The sequence below is a fragment of the Arvicanthis niloticus genome, chromosome 28 (genome assembly GCF_011762505.2).
Source record: "Arvicanthis niloticus isolate mArvNil1 chromosome 28, mArvNil1.pat.X, whole genome shotgun sequence".
Classification (NCBI taxonomy): Eukaryota; Metazoa; Chordata; class Mammalia; order Rodentia; family Muridae; genus Arvicanthis; species Arvicanthis niloticus.
This window is the reverse complement of record NC_133436.1, coordinates 22,042,231-22,063,561: the sequence shown is the minus strand read 5'-3', so window position 1 is coordinate 22,063,561 and position 21,331 is coordinate 22,042,231. Positions and strand designations below refer to the sequence as shown.

Genomic DNA, 21,331 nt, shown 5'->3' with positions numbered 1-21,331 from the left:
ATCCAGCACTTTGAGTTGACCCACCCCAACATCTCCCTCATCTGTGCACTGCTGGAGCATGTGAACGAGCCAGTCCTACAGCTCCTTAACGGTAGGATCTCATGACACAGGGCAACAACAGGAAGTCTGAGAGGAGTCCTGGTGAGACTCTGGTATCAATAGTATAGCAGAAGCCAGAGGCCTCAGAACCAGACCAATGAGTCATTGTAATGAACATTTGCAGGTAAAGATCACGTAAAGATGTGTGGACAAAGGACATACTGTGTGACATATTATGGATGGCACATTACAGCTTTCACAAGAAAAATTTTTACGTTTTATTTTTGTTCTTTGTTTTCTTGGGGGAAGGGTTGCAAGGACAGAGGGCAGATATGAGGGGATAGGGAGATGAGTGGGATTGGGGTGCACAATGTGAAACTCACAAAGAATCAATTTAAAAAGTTTTTTTTTTTTTTTTAAATTCCCAAGTGGACCACAGGCTATAAGGTGGTGGCCAAATCAGTCCAAATGGTCCCTGTTGTCTGTGTGTTCATATTCATTTATTTATATATTTATTTAGTGCCTCAAGTTCAAGAACGAGTAAGTCTGTGTCTATAGATACCAAAAAGAAAACAAGAACAGGGAGTTTGGAATTTAGTGTGAGGGTTTCACAACTGTGCCTTACTTCCACCCTCCTTGGGAATGTTCCCTTTTGACATAATAACAAATCTGTTTATGTTTGCAAAGGATTAGCCATGGATCTTGCTTCTGGAGGAAAACTCAGACAGGGATTTAGTAAATCTTCTAAAACAGATTTAACTCCTAAAGACCAGGTAAGCACAAAGCCACATGTATCCCACTGCAGCTGGTCATGTGTCCAGGGTCCAGTAAGTGAACCTCTGAGAGAAGGGGCCTGGAGCAAGGAAGCCCTGAGTGGGCCTGACAAAGTGTTTCTTTGAAGCTGCTTGCTAAGCTTGTGGTGTGTAAGGACACCTAGATTTTCTTTTATACATGCGTATTCAAGTGTGTATACAGGTGTGTGTGTGTGTGAAGTGTACCTACGCACATGGAAGTCAAAGGACAGGCCCCAGTCTTATCTCCGGGTACTAGCTGACTCTTTCTTTTGAATCAGTGTTTCTCACTGGCCCAAAATGCAACTTAACTAGGCTAGGTGGCTACTGAACACCAGGAAACTCCCTATTTCTGTCCCTCTAGCTCTGGGATTATAAACACACTTCACCATCCCTGGCATCTTTTGTAAAAAGCATAGGTTCCAAAGATTGAAATCATATCCTTATGCTTGCAAATCAAGCAGTTCAGTGAGCTATTTCTAGTCATGTTTATGTCTTGGCTGTATAGGAAAGGGAATATTCCTTCCCTTTGACCTGTCGGTTTTTTTGGGTTGTTTTGTTTTGTTTTTTAACAAATATACTTCCCCTAAAAAGATACCTTGTGCTCACATCCATAGACTCATATGTCTTCCTCCTGGATAGTTCTGCTGGGTATGCATGAGTCCATTGTGATTTAACTTGACGGTCTGAAGACTGGCCCAGAGACTAAGCAAGCATCATGTTTCCAAGGGCTTCAAAGGCCCAGGTTACCTAACATTTTCCATGTAGAAACCCAGGAGGTAATGTTCATATCCTTTCTCTTTATAACTGCAGAATGGCTTCCTGGGGCTCTGCAGCCTGGGTGTGTAGGCACTCAGAAACACCTCCAAAAAATGTCTGTTCTTGTCGGGCATCATTCAGAACAAGTGATATTAGCTTTCAACTTTATCTGCCCTTTTGACATTTTTCAAATGTCATTAAATTTACCAGCTTAAATCATAATGTCTGGTTTAAAGATTGAAGATTTGCTTGAAGTGTCCTTAAGACATTTAAGAATGACAATGTGTTTTTGATATTTATATCCTTTTGTGAACTAGTCATTAGAGAACCTTAATTGCCTGAAGAGAACATCAACTTTCAACCCACTTCATTCTATGTCAAAACCATAACGTCCCTTTTTTTTATATGTGCATCTATTAAACTGTGGTTACTAATTATTCCTACTTTATTTTTAATGCTATGATTTTTAAAATTTATTTAATGTGCATGATGTGGGTGTAAATTATATGCAGTATGAACGGGCACTACATGTATGCCTCATGCCCTGCAGAAGTCAGAAGAGAGTGTCAGATCTCCTGGAACTGGAGTTACAGACATTTGTAAGCAATCATCTGGGTGCTGGGAACCAAACCCGGGTCCTCTCCAAAAGCAGCAAGTGCTCTTAACTACTGGGTCATCTTTCCAGCACCTCCCATCCTTACTCTACACATTCCTATATACACCATATAGAAGTGTCTGAGATAGGTCAGTCTACCAAACAGTTTGTATGCTGTCATATAAATGTACATATATGTGTGTGTGTGTACTCATTGTGTATATAGGCATGGATCTAAATTGTAGATCTGGCTGCCTCTGCCTCTCAAGGGCTGCGACTGAAAATGTATACCATCCCAAATTCAGCCCCAAATTACATTTCTTGGAGTGGAGGGAAAAGGTTGAAGGTACATTCTCTTGCTGTGAAAAAAAAGGCTTTAATTCCTTGTAATGGTTTCTGCAAGCCCCAGCTGGCGTCTTGAGTCCCAGCCCGCCCTGCAACCCCAGGCAAAACATGGCTGTTGGTGTCATAGCCCAATGTCTCAGTCACCTGGATAGATTATATTATTAGTGTCATAGAACAACATGTAGTTCAGTGTTCTCAACCTTCCTAATGCTGTAACCCATTAATACAGTTTCTCGTGTTGTGATGACACCCAACCATAAAATTATTTTCATTGCTACTTCAGAACTGTGATTTTGCTACTGTTGTGAATTATAACTTAAATATTTACTTTCTGATGGTCGCTTGAGGCAGGTGGGGCAGCTTTGCACCACATTTGTCTGAGTCAAACCTGAAGCCTCCTAGTCTCAGTTTTTATCATTGCTTTGTTTACAGAATTGTGCTTAGTGCTGAGTCAAGTCTTCCTTCTTTCCGGAGTCTAAAGGGTCAGGAAACATACTTTTGTAGGCATTTACATTTGGTTCATACTTTTTAGTCCAAGAACGTTTTCTTAATCAGGGAAGTTTAGTTAGGAAAACTAAGCCACATTCTCTGTCAACATGTCAGCAAGAAGAATCCCAGGCTACTCCCACTGCCAGTGAAGCATTCCGTAACACCAATGATCTAGACCATGGGGACCAAATGCCATTGTTTCACATACAGGAAAGTCAAGTATTTTTTGCAACGGACCACAGACCACAGTAGCCTATGTAAAGGTATTTGTGGAAGCATATACCCAACCTTGGCTGAGGTTAACTATTGTTTGGGGAGACTGCCTTCCCACCCAGAGGAAGAGGGGGACTGTGGGAACTAAGATATCTTAGAACCATGAATTTGATCCCAGGAGGTTATCTCGCTGCCTCATTGTCTACTCTGGGTCAACTGTGGCTTATGGACCCTGGTCTCACAGCTGACCCCATAGTGCAAGGTTCCCCATTACAGTCACTGGCTTCAACCCAGACCTTGGGCTTGTTGACACGATTTCTTCAAGGCTTCACATTCTCTCACACCCTCATCTAGAACTAACACACACACACCCCAAAACAGCAACAACAAAAAACCCTGTTGTATCTAAAGGGTATAATGTTTTTTGAAGAAATCCCAATAGGGAACAAGTTGTCTAAGAGGGATCAGAAATCAATTGTAAACACTATTGTGAAACTGAATTATGGTAGTCCAGGATACACTAAACTCTGGTGGCTAGACCCATGCATCAGAAATAAATCATGTGACATCATAAGACTCAGTACTGAGAATGTGACCTGAGTTTATAGGTTTTTCTTAAGTCATAATTTATTCAAAAGATGTAAAGTTCCCACAGTGCTGAAAAGTACTTTCAGAAAAAGAAATGACCAGGAGGGGGCGGAAGGGAACTGGGAAGGTTTTCTAGCTCAATGGGATGCCACTGGTGTCGCTAAATGAAAAGACAGAAGATTGCCAGATGCTTAGCGTTTATTATATGTAGATATATATGCTGGGGGAAAAGTCTCAAAAAGGAAATACAGAGTCTTCAAAGGTTAAGAAATACATGCTGGGAGATACAGTCTCAAAAACGAAGTACAGAGTCTTCAAAGTTTAGGAGACATATGCTGGAAGATACACTCTTTCAAAAATGAAATACAGAGTCTTCAAAGTTTAGGAGATACATGCTGGGTAATACAGTCTCAAAAACGAAATACAGAGTCTTCAAAGTTTAGAAGATACATGCTGGGAGATACAGTCTCAAAAATGAAATACAGAGTCTTCAAAGGTTAGGAGATACATGCTGGGTAATACAGTCTCAAAAACGAAATACAGAGTCTTCAAAGGTTAAGATACATTTGCTGGGAAAGACAGTTTCAAAAATGAAATACAAAGTCTTCAAAGGTTAGGAGATATATGCTGGGTAATACAGTCTCAAAAACGAAATACAGAGTCTTCAAAGGTTAGGAGATATATGCTGGGTAATACAGTCTCAAAAATGAAATACAGAGTCTTCAAAGGTTAGGAGATACATGCTGGGAGATACAGTCTCAAAAACGAAATACAGAGTCTTCAAAGGTTAAGATACATTTGCTGGGAAAGACAGTTTCAAAAATGAAATACAAAGTCTTCAAAGGTTAGGAGATATATGCTGGGTGATACAGTCTCAAAAACGAAATACAGAGTCTTCAAAGGTTAGGAGATACATGCTGGGAGGTACAGTCTCAAAAACGAAGTACAGAGTCTTCAAAGGTTAAGATACATTTGCTGGGAAAGACAGTTTCAAAAATGAAATACAGAGTCTTCAAAGGTTAGGAGATATATGCTGGGAGATACAGTCTCAAAAACAAAATACAAAGTCTTCAAAGGTTAGGAGATATATGCTGGGAGACACAGTCTCAAAAATGAAATACAGAGTCTTCAAAGGTTAGGAGATATATGCTGGGAGATACAGTCTCAAAAACGAAATACAGAGTCTTCAAAGGTTAGGAGATACATGCTGGGAGATACAGTCTCAAAAACGAAATACAGAGTCTTCAAAGGTTAGGAGATATATGCTGGGAGATACAGTCTCAAAAACGAAATACAGAGTCTTCAAAGGTTAGGAGATACATGCTGGGAGATACAGTCTCAAAAACGAAATACAGAGTCTTCAAAGGTTAGGAGATATATGCTGGGAGATACAGTCTCAAAAACGAAATACAGAGTCTTCAAAGGTTAGGTTTTACACTTTCAAAATTGATTAACAAGATATCAAGTGAGATTACAAGTACAGTTACATTGCAAACAGCAATCCTCTTGGGATACAAACTAACAACGACTTAAATTGATCAACTACAGATACATTTTTCTATTGGTGACTACAAACAACTTGTCAGAACTTAGGCAGCTTAAGTAGTAGGTTAAGGTAGGCAAAGAAAATTCTTATCTAATATACTTATGCTTTTAAAAAATTCCAGTACATTTTCTTAAATTCCTGTTAAAAACATAATGAGTATCACAGTCCGAAAACCACTTTTGATTGATGCTTCTTTCAATTAGTTAGCCACTTGACTTGGCTACATTGTGATTTCTTTCTTCCTGTCATATATGACTGACAACCAGTTTTGTCTTTAAGATAAATGAAGTCATAACTCACATTGGAACAACATAACATGAAAAATATTGAAGAGTACACTTAAAATTCACTTTAAAAACGGAGACATCGATAGTTTCACAGGAACTTTTCTATAAAGCTACACAGTAGGCTACAAGAAGAATAAACTACAGAGAAGCTAACAAGAAGAGTAACTAAACTACATCTAATTCTGAAGGTAGATGAGTCCCTGAAAAGAAACACACAGCCTAGTTATAATCGCCATTCGAAGATTACCCACTTCTCCTAAAAACACCTTCTAAGTTGGAGAAATCCAAACTTTACCACCATGCCCTTTCTAGGCTACACACAGTCACATAGCTAACGTTACTACAACAGCTAACACTCAACACGATATTTACAAAATAGCAGCTCATGTTTTGGATCTTATCACGTAATCACGTTGTGATTATATGATAAAGAGGATAATAATATGAGAATAATATGAGGATAATATGAGGGTAATAATATGAGGATACTAATACGAGGATACTAATATGAGGATATTTGCAGTTCGATTACAGAATACGCCCCCACTCACTAAAGCATGAATACTATGGGTGTGTATTGGCACAACACATGCAGTTAGAGAATTCTTTTCTCAAGCTACTCACGGCAAATAAGCTAAAGCCCCATTCCTGTTTTCCAGTGCTTCTCCTCAAACTGTAACTGATGTCTCAAACTGTAACTGATGTTTAAGAGAAGCACCCTCTTAAAAAAAAAAAAAACAGTTTATCTGAAGGCATGATGGAAATGGGGCAGAATAGCAGTGTTGGAGCCAGCGGTGAAAATATGGGGAGTTGGGGGTAATGGGGGCTGGCCCATATTCACAGCGCTCACTGCTATTTGGACTGCTTCTGGCTGTGGTTCTTCATCTTCATCTTCTGCCTCTTCATCTTCTTCTGCCTCTGCCTCTGGTTCTTCCTCTTCTTCTGCCTCTTCCTCCTCCTCCTCCTCCTCTTCTTCTTCCTCTTCCTCTTCCTCTGGCTCTAGCTCTAGCTCTGGATCTGGCTCAGGATGCTGCTGCAGCTGCAGCTGAGGCAGCAGCTGTGGTAGCTGCAGCTGTAGTGGCTGCAGCTGCATCTGGGGCTGCATTTGGAACTGCGGCTGGATCTGCAGCTGAAACTGGGGCTGCATCTGTGGCTGTGGCACTGGCTGTGGCAGCGGCTGTGGCAGAGGCAGAGGTGGTGGAGGCGGCAGTGGTGGTGGCTGCTGCTGGGCCAGACAAGTTATCCTATGGGGCAGTGGCTCCCCAGGCCCCACGGGGATGGTGCTATTCACAAAGCCATTCTGGGGAGTGGGAGGGGGGAGCTGCCAAAACCCCAATACGGAGGAGATCTCCAGAGAGGCAGGAATGGTTATATTCACAGCATCTACCAGCAGCTCTTTGGGCAGGGTGACTTTCCCAAACCCCTCTTTAGGCATCTCAAAACATGGGTTGAACTTGAAGGGCGGCTGAGCCTCCTGCAGAGGAAATTCCTCAAAGAAACCCATGTTGCAAAAGGCCTTGCCATCTGCTTTAACCGGCATGCCTACAAATGGGGCATATGAGGTAGGAACAGGATTATACTTATGCTCCTGAAGAATAATTGGGGGAGGAGAGGTGGGAACTACCCCAGGGTGCAGAGTAAAAGGCTGCTCTGGCATCGGCTGCATAAGCGCCATTGGCTCCATAGGCTCCATAGGCTCCATAGGCTCCATAAGCTGCATAGGCGGCATAGACAGCATAGTCTCTTCCAGGGGAGCAAGCACTAGACCATGAACCTCGGGTGGCAAGCCACCATCAAGCCCATTCTCGGGGGGCACTCCTAACTGGAAAGAAGGCATGGGATCAGCCTTTATCTGGAATGAAGGCGGAGGCGCAATGGGTTGGAAATTGCTCTGGTACTCTCCTGCCTGCATACTCTCTTGCATCAGCTCCTGGGAGTGGGTCTTCTTGGTGTGACGAGTGAGGTGGTCTTTGCGCCCAAATCTCTGGGCACAGAACTGACACAGGAAGTCCTTGCATCCTGTGTGGACCACCAGGTGGCGACGCACATCTTTGCGGGTGTAGAAGCACCTATCACAGTGGTCGCACTGGTGTTTCTTCTCCCGGGGCGCGTGCTGAGCCTTTTCTTCCGCGTGGGACTTGAGGTGGTCCAGCAGGACCTCGGTGCTCCCCAGCTCCAGGGTGCAGACCCCACAGGTGAGATCGCCACTGCTGGCCGAATGCAGGGCCAGGTGCCTCTTGTAGCCCAGCATGGTGTGGTACTTCTTGCCGCAATCCTCACAAACGTAGGAGATCTTGTTCGGATCGTGGGTCTGGAGGTGATTCTTCAGGTGATCCTTCCGGTTGAATGTCTTCTCACAGTGAGCACACTGGTGAATCTTCTGCGGTGAGTGTGTAGCCATGTGTCTGGAAGCAAAACGGAAGGGGTACAGTTTGCAACAGAGTTATTTTATGAATGGAAGACTGAGGCACCACTTTCAAGATGTTTCTAATTATTTTCTCTAGGTCTTAGTGACATTTTCATTTGTAAACTACCTTTCCTTTAGTATCCCTATGAATACAACATTTTACCATTTAAAAAGCCAAGAATTACTAAAAGGCAGATTCAACTTTATGCCTATTAAGAAAGACTGAATTTTCCTGGTATCTACAGATTTAAAAAAAATATGGCTATGAAATATATTTTTCAGGAAGGGGTGAAATAGATGTATGATATTTCTCCTCAGTCTCTGCTTATAAAATGAAAGTTAGGCAGCAATGGTTGCTGCCCCACCACCTTTAAGATGAAGCTAAATACCCTGCCCTCTCGGCCCTCTCTACTTCCATGAAAGAGTATGGCTTCTGGCCAGGGAAGACAGAGGGCTGGGGCATGGACAGAGGGTCTCGGTTGATGTCCACTGCTTCCTGCTTTGGGTCTACCTTCCACCTTGATAAAACAAATCATTTCTCCTAAACCACTACCTCCTCTTCAACAGCTCTTAAAGCACCCATTTGACTTACCATTGCCTTTCTAACTAATTCTACTTAGTACAATAATCTGTTGCCCCCACTGTACTTTCTCCCCAGACCTCCCACGGTACCATGAGGTAGCCCCACAGAAGCCACGGCTACCCTCTGTGTTTAAGGAAAGATACCTGCATACACATGGAATGAGTTTGATACTAACCAGGGAGTCCCTGACACAATCAGTGCACATGGTGGGCACTTGATGCTGTTACTATGACAACCAGAGTATGGCCTACAACTGAAGACATTTGAAATGTAAAGTACAGAAGCATTTTCAGTCTTATTTTAAACATCAAATTATATTACATTATCAGTAATAGTGATGTTCTTAAGGTCAGGAGCATAATTTATATCTTCTTTTTATCTCTTTTAAGTACCTTCCTCTGAAGTACCCCAAGATGGGATGATAATGCAGGGCTTCTACCACTCAGATTGGAAGTTGGGTTGCTAGTTCTCTTACCCATGCATTTGCATGTGAGTTGTCAGCAAGTTGAATCTTGAGGAACCATTTTGTGAAGATTAGACATAAGCCATACCAAGAGAAGTATACAGACAGCACTCACTGTAGGTCAGGCTGCAGTCTGATTACATAGATTGTCACCAAAATCCATTGTACATCTCGGGGACCACTTATATAATAGTAGCGAGTACATAATCAACACTAGAGAAATAATTCATATTATATACAAACTCTCTTTTAAAGGACTCATGTGAAAAATCACTGCTTTCATAGATCCTGGACCCTAAGAAACATACATGCACAAACTCTAAATACACAAGTGAATTCCATGTCTCCAGGTGTCACAGTCGTCAATGGAGTACCGGATACTCCAGTAATCACTGAAGATAGGGCTTTAAAGAGTGCCTAACAGGCTAAATGCACCCACACCCTGCCTTCTTTTCCCCTTCTGCGAGAGCCCTGCAGGCCTGAGGAGACACTTAAAGGCCCAAGTAAAAGCGCACCCCCTCCTAACGCCTCTTACCTCATCAGTTTATACTTGGAGACGAAGGCTTTGCCACACTCAGCCTTCGAGCACTTGAATGGGCGCTCCCTGGAGTGGGAATAATTGTGGACGGTGAACTTCTCCAGGGTGAGGAAGGACTTGCCACATTTCTGACAGCGGAATGGAGCCATGGTCTTTGCTTCTCACACTTTCTTCTTCAGATGTGCCGAGGAACTGCTGTGCCATTTAAGCATGGGCAGAAAGAAGGTAGGGAGTCACTACAGCTTGACTTCAGAAAGGTAGCACCACAGCCTAGCAGCTGGGAGAGATCCAGAGTACGATAGCTGGGTGTCTGTGGAGAGAAGAGGAATGGTTTCCTCACATGAGCTATTGGAAAACTCTATCCCCCACCAGCACCACCGAATTCAAGCCAATGACCTGCAATCAGTACGTTCCTTTAAGAGGCTCAGATGGGCCTGGCAACCCATTCTCCCTTCTTGCTTTCCGTCCCTCTGGAGCCCCTGTGTCCTGGTAGTTCACGAAACACTCTCTCCTAATAAGAACTGCTACCTCCATAGACTCAAGATTATCAACTTTATTGTTGTCAGCTCAGTGTGAGACTCAGTTGACCGACTCAAGGGCGCGAGGGGTGGGGGGGTGGAGGGTGGGGGGAGGGGTAAGCCTCCCTATTTGTGTTGTCGTGCGTTACTGATTCACAATGACCACCCCTTATTCAAACCATGAGCTTTTTCCTCTTCATGCACTGTGAGCATAAGAGAGGTTGTTTCCAGCACCTGTTTAAACTCTCAGAGGATGGGAAGAAATCATTTGTATACATCTCGGTGAATTTGTTTGTAAGATCACTATGCAGGAGGCCCGATACAAACAAGAATATGGGGAAATGAAGCCTAGTTGCGCTGATGCGGTGAAGCTATAAGCCTATAAAGTATGAAGCGCTCTATTCCCGCTAACCCTTCATAGCTAAATTAGCACTGAACTCGCATCAAGATGGAGGAGCCAGTGGGGAAGATTCTGTAGTCCCATCACCAATTTGTCAATTCTGGTACACTGACTTTTTTCAATTTTTATCTAAGGAAATTTACTCTCCCCAACTCTTGCTTTAGGAGATGAACAGTATGCCCAACGGAACTTTCTACAACGGAGTGTGATACGAACAATGCCCCTCCGCGCTCTCCTCCCTCCCACCCCACACCACAATTCCTGATGCTGGGAAGTCACAACTATCTTAAGTTAGATTTCAGCAACCACAGGCAGCCAGTAGCTATTGTAGGAGTGAGTGACAGAGGCAGACTCTTGGATTCCCTGTCAAGAGATGGGGAAAAGGCTGGGCTTTTCTTGCACATAACTGTGCTACTGGTTAAACCTCAGGTGTTTTGCAGAAACACAGCGGTTTAGTTCACCTATTTTATTAACACAGGGGGGAGGGGAGCAAGGATCCCAGTTCATATTCCAGCTTTACTGTGAATCCTAGCTTCTTGGTTTATATAACCACATAGCATATGTGAAGGCTGCTGGGGGACAAGCAACTGAAACAGCAGTGACATAATCTTTCCATTTGTGATTGTAACCTGAAGAGGAAAAAGAAATCACAAAATATGTAGTATTTATGGGATAAAAGCTATGTGCCAGGGTACACACAGCTAATGCTTCCTAGCTATTGAGCTATGTGCGTGATGGAGCAATGAGACATGGCATCTACCCCCGTGTACACCTCCAATAACTCGAAGTAGCAGGAGCCAGCATGGGCCAGACACATGGGGAAAGAAGATAAGAAGCGGCAGAAGGAGCAATGGCGGTCTTAGTTTCTCTGCAGATGTGACCCTTCGGTGAGTCACTGCTTATCAATATACTGTGGGTGAAGCAGAAAAATGGTATTTTCTCCGGGTTTTTTTTTTTTTTTTTTTATAGTTGTCCCATGACACTGCAGTTTGTCAGCCCCGTTCCCTAGTCACTTCTTTCCTTGACTGCAAATACCAACAACCGTGGTCTTCGCCCACACCATTTCCCCTGGGCCTTCTCGGACTGGGTGCACTCAGAGACAAAAGAGACTATGATTTACTACTCAAAAGGAAGGCAGATTTCCTCCAACTTTTAAGTTCCCCAGACAGAAAAGCTCTACACAAAAGTCTCTCAAATGCCTTATACTTAGCATATATACTTCAAGAACAGCCTTTCCTAAAACTTTGTCTTGTTGATTTTTTTTTATGTTGTGTTAAACAAACCCAGCCTAACACAAAAGGCAAACCTCACCCGAAAACGTGGAGCTGATAAACCATACCACTGTGAACATTCTTAATCGCTTTGGGTAGTCTTTAGTGGTTCTCAGTTTCATAGTATCAAAATTCACTCAACATCCTTGCATATTAGATATATATGGGAACTTAAAATACTCAGGTTTGCACTGTTTTCCTGACATAATCAAAATGTCAAAAAAAAAAAAAAGGTTAGTCATGTAGATATATATGCTATGTCTCAGCCACCCCTCACCTAGTTCATACTAGCTGTATACTGTGAATTCTATTCCTCCATTAAAATTTGATGTGCTTAAAATAGACTGCCTACTATCTAGAAAACCACCAACAATTACAACAGAGCTGAAGGGCTATGGTCCTGAAGAGAGTCAATCCATCCTGTCTCTTGACATACAAATTGCATTCGAATCACACACACACACACATAATTCTACTATTTCAACACCTGTTGCCCTGGAAAGATAGTAAGTCTTCCTCCTCCCTCCCCCACCCCCTGCCAAAACATCTCAGGACTTAATTTTCAGTCCTCCTGATTCTAAAAATACTGAGTGAGTGATCCAGAACTGCCAGTGTACCAAAGACCTTGAGCCATCTGCTTCATTCTGCTCATGGTGATTATTTTAGGGATGAGAGGGGATCAAACTAGAATAAGAAATATATATATATATATATATATATATATATATATATATATATCCAGGAAGACTGTATTCCCTGGGGATTAGAGGTATGCAACTGTAAAGCGAGAGGTCAGAGCACAGATGCAGACTCAGGACTTCCCCAGTGCTGCAAAACACAATTATCTAATGGGGAACAACTGTTTTATAGCATTCTCAAAATAAACCAGGACTTCTGGCTCCTGTTTCCATTGTCCCCAGTAACACAAAGTGAGGCCCACATGTGAGGAAATGGGATTTCCATTTTGGTCTTCCAAGATGGATGTTCTAAGTTGGCTGGTTCTTGGGGGTTGTTTTTTGAGCACTACTACGTTACTAGTTCAAATATGAAAGGTTCTTTCTGAGCCATGATTTCTCTCTCACATTTTTAAGGGGGTCCTATATTCAAAAAAAAGTTTAAAGGGTATCCCTAAGGTTAGAAACGAGAGAGAAATCCTTTGGGGGCTGTCATTCCATTAAAATACTTGCAATGAACTATCTCGTAATCTGAGTGCTACACACCATATGCTTATGCTCTATCAGATTAAAATGGGAGGCTCTACCACAATGTTTCTTGGAGAATTCAAGCAGCAAACAATCTACACAAAACTTGATCTCAAGTATGGGTACAGGTGATAATTTAATAGGTCCTGTCCCAGAACTCAGGCTGCTCACCAATTGCAGGGTTCATTTGCAAGCCTATTTAAGTCTGTTAAATATATAGCACTCAATATGCAGACACTAGTGTTAAAAATCCCCTGACATTTGAGCTGACACATCACTTAGAAGACACTTGCCTGCGATGAACTCATAAGTTGGCTCCACACGGCCTGTCACTCTGCCATGTCTGCAGACCTCTCTCCAGTGGCCGCTCAAAGGCAATCAAGGCCAAAGATCAGTCCACTGGGTTATTTCCTTAATGTGCTACATTCTCTTGTAGCAAATGTGTTTCCAGTCCTGGAATGTAGACAATTCCCTGTCTGCCCTGCAAACTCCTGTTTCCCTGTCTCCCCCAGATAGAGGCATGAAGACCTCTCCCACACTACAGGGTTCACTCAGCAGGTTAGCAAGCATCCTCACCGACTTGTCTGGAAATTTTTCACTTAAATTCACATGCATTGAATTTAAGGGGCTCCACTATCACCCCTGGGACAGTCTCCCCACAGCCAGCTGCACAATCAGGTTTGCTGCCTGTGGACTCTTTTCAACTGTCATTAATTGCCAAGTCAGCTCTTACTCTCTTAGAAAGGGGGCCCATACTAAGGAAATCAGAGTAAAGTTTTTAAGTCTAATATTCAAGGTTAAAATGCAAGAATTAACAGAACTGATTAAACCAAGCTTCAGGATACCAAGTACATACCACGCCTGTACATTTTCAAAGAACAAAAAAAATTTTTTTCGGTTCACAAACAGTGTGACTGCCATAAAGTTCAAAATGGGGACTTACTTCAGGTAAATTATTCTGGCCACTCTTGAAACTCTACTAACGACAGGTCCATGAGTGTCCAACTGTGTTACTTGACAGTGAGGCCCACGTGTATGTCCTCTCCTTAAAAATACAAGCTTCCATTGGTTAGCTTTTGCTTTTGCTTTTTATGAACCTCTACTCATGATAAAAGTCTAAGAGAGCGTGACTGGTGGGACCAGAGGTTTATAGACCATGTGCCTCTAAAGAGAGAGTTGGCTTCAACAACGCTGGGTGAGCAGGCTCCTTAGATTAATTAGTACCTGGGTAGTGGAAAGGGCGCATGGTGTTAGGAAAGGATCCAGAGGGAAAACCTAGCAAAGACTAGGAGTTAATCTTTCTGCTTTAGGTCTTGAATTTTTATTTTTAACGGTGCTTGGGGCACCAAGAAGACTGAAGTACATAGTTGCTGGTGTCCTCTGCCTCACTATGGAAGAGAGGGGACACACCCCAACTTGCCATGGGTGGTCTGGGATTCTGTCATCACGTGAGCAACCTTACTCATCAATGTTTCTCTTCCCTAGGGTAGACGGATGAAGTTCACCAACCCTGGGGTCCAGACAAGTTTGTTTTCTTTGCAGCAGGCTGCAGCCAGACTGAGCCTTCCCCCTCAGATATCTATTTAGGGCTGTGGAGGGGGAAGGAAGCAGGCATGTGGGGGCATGAAGTTCCCAGAGCCCCAAAGACGCCTCTTCCCATAAATTCCTCAGCTCTGACATTGTGGGGATGGGCTGTAGCGAGAAAAATCAGCAAATGAGAATTACGTCTCATTTTACAAAAACTTAGTAAAATGCATCTAAGTAACTTGTGCACAGTGGAAATATAAAGGAGACCCAAACGGCTTAGAAACGACCATCTTTGGTTGTCCCATCCACTGGCAAAGTGTAAACTTTTTTACAGATGGGATTTTTCTTTGTTACGGTTTGTTCAACTCTCCTGTGCTAACCCTAGATTTGAATTTGTACAAATGCGTACCTGGGTATATGTGCACGCAGGTTAAGAAACTGGAAAGCAGAGCATGAGAAGGAAACAGGAGATGGGGGGAGGGCAGAAAGGAGAGCATATAATGAAATTGCATGGCAGGAGGGGCTGCTGGATGCATGGGGGTGGGGGGAAGAAGAAGGGGATGGGGGAAGAAGAAGGGGATGGGGGAAGGAGCACTAACCAGTAAGAATAAAAGTATGAATAAAATGTTACAGTGACTACTTTATATGCTACCTTTACAAAACTAATAAAGTTTTTATCTAGGGGGCTGAAGATACTATCAGCCCACTAATCACCAAGCTTATACACAGGAAGGGAGAAAGGAGGACGAGGGGAACAATGCCTGGAGAAGGCTGGCAAAGCCACCACAGCTGGAATGGGACATATAGGAGCTTCAGAGTGCCACAGAGGAAGGAGCAAGCCATGACTGCCCAGCAGCTGCTAGGGGGCAGAGTGTAGGGCCCATCACCACACATGTCCTCTGTCACAGGTCTCCATTCCCTCCCCCAACACCATAGCCAACCCCTTCTCTTCCCACAGAGTGGACTGGGGGTTGGGGTATGGGGTGACTCCATTCTGACAGTCTCATGGGCTTCTGAAGGATGAGAGAGATGGGGAGAGCCCACGAAAGGAGTTATCCTTGCAGGCCTTTGCTCTTCCACTCAGTGTCACACACTGGATTCTTAAATAGAACCTTCAGGCAAAAAAGGACAACTGCCTCAAGGGAGCCCAACAGATAGGTCTACCCAGAAACACAAGTGTTGAGTCCCGGATTGGCTCAGAGGCTGGGATGGTTCATCTTTGTTTTAAGATGACTATTTCTTGATGGAGAATAGGTAGGTCGGTGTGAGATGAGTGGCGGAGAACCAGCCTGACAAGCCAGACAAAAAAACAACAAAAAAAAAAAAACAAAACAAAAAAAACAACAACTTTGCTATTAGGAGCAGATATTCTAATGTCAAGGTCAGGAGCGGAAACTGCTTCTTTGTGACAGATGAGAACATATCCCCCACTCCACCCTCCCTATAAATCCCTGCTGGCTGGCCTTTAGACCTCTGTAGGGTCACTATTCTATAGCTGATAGCCGATCTCTCCCCTCGTGATTCTCAGAATAGGGCATGGGCAACCAGAACTCTAATTAGCAGCATGGCCTTTTGTCCCAATAAAACCATCCTTCAGGGACAGAAAAGAAAGCCTGGGTCCATTCTCGGAAGTGAGGGGGTACAGGTTAATACTGAGAAAAACAAAAGCCATCTGTGTTACAATGAAGAGGGGAAGTTAGATCCATTAGTTAAGACAAACTCATAATCTATACTGTCCAGAGGGGATTCTCCAGACTTGGGTGGGGTGGGCAGCATCACACAAGTGATTTTGCTAGATAAACAGGAAAGGACCAAGAGTGTGGATACCTACATGTCTGTCAGATGGTCTGGATGATCTGAGGGTCTAATTTTTGCTGCTCTTGCAGAGAATCTACACAGCCTGAGTTCTGCTAGCTTCTGACTAGGCCGTTTACAGACTGGGTTGACAAAAGGGAGGGGCTGTGCGCTGTGGATGGAGGAAAAAGCAAAACAGCAGAGAGACGACAGAGAATGGTGACATGGAGCCCAGCTTTCAGCCTGCCTGGGGTGAGGGAAGGTGCAGACTAAACTGGAGACCCTTCAGGCACATGAAAGTAGATGTAGGGAGTAGTAGTCTGTGGAGGTCAGGGCCGGCAGCAGCAGACTGCCTAACAGAGAGGCCATCAGTCAGGGCTCCCTCTAACAGGACTCTCTGAAAGGAGCAGAAGCTCCCAGTGAGTCTTTCCACACAGTGATGGAGTCCAGGACTAAAATCACCACAGACACACATTTGACAGGCACTTTAAAAATGACAACCCGTGAGCTATTTTTTTTTTAAGAGCCCAATCAATGAATAGATATCCAGAAGTTAGAATCTGTGATTTGAAAAAAGTGAACTTTCTGTATCTGCAAAGCAAACTGTTCATGTAGAAAAATGAACATGAAATGCAAAAGCATTTAATTATTGCGCCTTTACAGTTCTCCTCATCTGATTCTTTTTTGTTAACACTAGTAAACATGTTATTGAGTTTCTGCTTGTCTTTCTTTACTGTTACGTAAAGAAGATGACATTTCTAAGCTTCCACATGGGGAAAGGAATATTAGGAAATGGGGGAGAATGCTTAAAAGAAAAGGAACACTAACTAGGCAGGAGTCTGTCTGTCTGTCTGACTCTTTCTCTCTGCCTTATGTCTTTTTTTCCTCCCCCATTCATAGCTTTAAGCCCTTTGTGTAAGAGACCATTACAATCATACCGGGTTCAATGGGAGAGGAATGTGAACTCTCTAAGTAGCTGTCCACATGTGTGGTCCCTCCCCCAACACAGTGGGGCTCCATCTGCCCTTCTAAGCTGAGCCTCCTACAGGGCAAGCAGCCGGCTTACAATAACCTCAACTTCCCACTGAGGCATACGTGCAACCCCTTCCCTGGAACCTATAACCTCGCCTAAGCTTCTCTGCCTTCCCCTGGTTGGTGCACATCCTGGCTGGGCCTGTCCCCTTTGACCCCCTTAAGACAGGTGTCTCCTGAGTCATTTTCTTTCTTTAGCCTGTGGGCTCTGGCCTGAATGCTAGACAGACACATTCCAGATCTCCCTGTTATCACGTTCTGCCCTCTGAAGTCATGTGCACTCTAAACTGAAGACACAAGTCAAAGATTCTTCTTCTCTAGCCTCCTCCAACTAATCACAACTCCTCAGGCCGTTGTCCATTCCTGACAGATCATGGCTGACCCTCTTGGTATGGATTTCAATTTCTTGGTTAATGAATCAAGACAGCTTTTAGGGACAGTTGTCTTTCCATCGGAATCAAAATAATATTTAAAACAGCACTATAGTATTCCCGTTGAGCTTATGTAAAGCCTTCCCATACTACTCAATTGCCTTATACATACAGCTGGAGGGGCACTGGAAATTCAATGAGCTGAACGCCACTGTTCTTACTGATGGAACACTGTGCTAAGAAAGTGATGGCTGAGCTCAGTGTGCTGCTGAGTGCTAGCTGTCCAGAGCTAAGCCCTGTGCTTTTTAAAATTTCTACCAAGGCAAGATGTCTGGGTGCACAGAGCCCTTGGGCAAATGTTTTTGCCACTGTTTCCAGATTAATCCCCCAAATGGGCAGTGGGCTCTCCGATGAAGCTGAATGTTTCCCCCGAATGCCAACCTCCATGGGTTTATAGCTCATCCTCTTCCACAAGTGAAGAACAACCTGACACATCTTCACTACCTAGGTCTGACAGCAGAGGCAGCCTACAGGTTCTTGAATCGCTATGAATTGACAGCAGAAAATGCCACAGACCCACTAGGTATAGGCTGTGGCCGCAGTTGGGGTAGAGGAGCTGAAAGGTTGCTAATTTCATTACCAGAGTCCCTAAGATGTAGAGTATACAGATGCTTTTACAAGACAAGAATCCTAAAATGTACAGTTTAAGAGGGAAATGAGGGGTTGTGAAGACAGGGGGGATAGACGTGTTTCACCGAAACTCGCTTGAAGTACCTTGGACCACTGTCACATCCCTGCATTCCTAAGTTTGCCATGTACTTCCATATGTTTTTTGAGTCTGTGTATCCCTGGTTGGCTTGGAACTCTCTATATAAACCTGGTAGCCTTTGTACTCATGGAGACCCACTTGCCCTCTGCCTCCCAAGTGCTGGGATTAAACACTTGTGCACCACCACACCTGGACCAAGGAATTCTTATCAAACATGTCCAGATAAGAATAGTTTTTAAACTTCCGTACCTTCTGTGTAAGCAGGAAAGTTGGCTGTGAGGCAGGTATGGATGGAGTCCTGTAGAAGTCTGAAGACTCGAACCTGTGAGGAGAGACCTTGGACATTGTCAGAGAATGAAGCTAGAATATTCTCCCATGAGTCTACCTCCCACACCTTCTTTTGTGAATACCTGCCCCTCTGGTGTGGTATAAAAGAGGTTCCCTACTGCTTTCTCAAGCATCTCAATAGATGGTCTTTATTTAAGGTATATCCTTTGTCCTTCATGTAACTGGATTAGAACTCTGAAGGTTCCCTCTGCTTTCTAACAGTGGGGGGAAAATATGAAATTGCTTACATAAGATATTCAAAACAGCACTCAGAGGAAATGGGGATTCTTTTAAAACAACAATATTAAAATGCCATAAAACAGGTATGCAAATCTAGGCAGTAACAGAACCTGAAATAAAATTATGAATCGAAGGAAAGCAGCAACTGGGTGACATGCATTTTTCACAGTTTTATGTAAGCATATAGATTTAGCAAATTTGCAGTGCAGAAAGGCAGACATCACTAAATTGAATATGCAGATAAGTGGGTACTAAACCTGACTGTGCATTAGAATTAGCAGGAAAGGTTTTTGTTTTTTGTTTTCTTTTTTTAATAGCAGATTGCAAGGCCACTTCACAAATCAACACAGACTGAAACAACATGACAGGAGCCTGGAAAACTGGTTCCCCCTAGTTCTCAAGGGCCTGATCCTCATACCAACCATGGACCACTGAACACTTACACACATTTAGAAACCTACAACATCTCTGTTCATCAATTCATCCTACTACTTGGCCTCTTCTAACTCAAGACTATTCTGCCAAACTGATTTTCCTGCAGGTAGGGAGGATGCCAATGGATTTCGAGAGCCTGTTTTATCTCATCTAAAGGGTTTAGTCACATGACTACCTGTTTCCTTAATTTGATCAAAAAGGCTGTATCTGTATATTTAGTACATCAACATCATTTTAAATTAAAGATGGAAAAAATGCAGCTTTCTTTAGACAAGTTTAAAAAACAATCAAATATAGTCCAGAAAAACATACACACACACACACACACACAAAACAAAAACAAAATCTGGAGGTAACCATGTACTAGTCTGAACCTGTTTATTTTCCGTCTGGTCCTTGTTCTGCATGGGTAAACACGCCCCTCATCTCAAAATGCTCCACACTATGGTCATTTAATTGGGTGGTCTAGAGGCCTGTGTTAACTAGGGTTTTTTTTTTTTTTTTTTTTTTTTTTTTTACCCCAAGAGATTTAAAACACATGAAAGCGAAAGAATAAAATTAGTCTGAATGACTCCTCATTGAGTCTGCCCATCTCCTCAGTGGACAATACCAATTTCTGTATTCAGAGAGGAGGGGGCTCACTTATGCTGCCCAGGAAGGGGCTTACAGAACATGAGGCTCACAAGCCAGGCAGTAGAGTAGCTTGGTTTCATTGTCAAAATATTCAAATCACCGCGAAGAGAAAATCATTCTTTTCTGCCTCCAACAATACTCGGCAGCAGCGGACTCACACAGGAGTCTATTCTTCTGTTGCACAGAATGAACGGGTGTGAAAGAGGGTTTCCCTAGCAGGGAGGGGATCAAGCTTCTCAGCCTCTCCCACCTGCCCACCCAGCAGTGCCTCATATACACAAGACTCAACAATGCTGTCGAGATTCTAGAGCAGGCCAGACAGGGCCCAGGGGACAATCCCATGCTTCATGTAACAGTGTAACATAGCAGAGATGAGACCAAGAGGAAAAAAAAAATTCATCTATCTCACTTTGACAGGATGCCACTTGCAGACTGCTTTTCAGGCCTAGATTTCAAAAGCTGAGAAAAATGACTTTCAAATGTCAATTGGAAGAAGACAAAGAATACAAAGAATAAGGAGGATGAAGATGAAGAGGAGGAGGAGGAGGAGAATGAAGAGGAGAAGGAGAAGGAGAAGGAGAAGGAGAAGGAGAAGGAGAAGCAGCAGCAGCAGCATGAGATGAAAATGACCCTCTGAAATTAAACTGTGCTAAGGCAGTGTCTTGGAGTTCCAGAAGATCGAGAAAAATCACATTTTTCTAAGAAAGAAGTTTGGCATGTGGTGAATAGAATCACATTAATTAGTTTAAATGGATTTTCAATGCCACTCGTGGACAACAAAAATGGAAGCTTCACCAATCTAGAGTGTATGGTTACTAGAATGCCCTTCTGCCTTGTGAAGTTTGTTTACAGTTTACAGTGTGCCTTCTGCCTCGCTGATGAACTGGGTTTGCTGCTGACTGAACATTTACAGAGACTCAAGTTGAACAAAGAGACTTCTTCTGTTTCAGTTTGAGCACTTTGAGATACTCCTGGTTTGATCTAAGCAAGTGCTTGAAACTTTTATTCTATTCTACTCTTTATTCTACGTAAAGATTTCTCTTGCTTAAAGATGTGTGGGGTTTGCTCAGGAAAAGTCTCTCCGACAAGTTTTGTTTTGTTTTGTTTTGTTTTTCTAAACTATGACCTCATTCATAGGCAAAGGGGCCCATTGATTTGGAAACTTACAA

The 21,331-nt window shown here is 43.2% G+C and overlaps 1 protein-coding gene across 9 annotated transcripts in view; it reads right to left on the bottom strand.

The window, feature by feature from the left end:
- Nucleotides 1-3,999: 3,999 nt before the first annotated feature.
- Nucleotides 4,000-21,331, bottom strand: part of Plagl1 (PLAG1 like zinc finger 1) — a 40,627-nt gene continuing 23,295 nt past the window's right edge. For 4 of the 9 annotated variants that reach the window (XM_076926872.1, XM_076926875.1, XM_076926873.1 and 1 more), the window contains 3 exons: nucleotides 18,777-18,863; nucleotides 9,641-9,953; nucleotides 4,000-8,057 (listed from right to left, as the gene is read on the bottom strand). In XM_076926872.1, coding sequence (XP_076782987.1) covers nucleotides 6,395-8,057; nucleotides 9,641-9,792 — 1,815 coding nt within the window. In that variant the 5' untranslated portion in view covers nucleotides 9,793-9,953; nucleotides 18,777-18,863 and the 3' untranslated portion in view covers nucleotides 4,000-6,394. Of the gene's footprint in view, nucleotides 8,058-9,640; nucleotides 9,954-18,776; nucleotides 21,309-21,331 lie in introns of those variants that run through there. The other 5 variants (XM_076926874.1, XM_076926876.1, XM_076926877.1 and 2 more) reach the window with 2 other exon arrangements.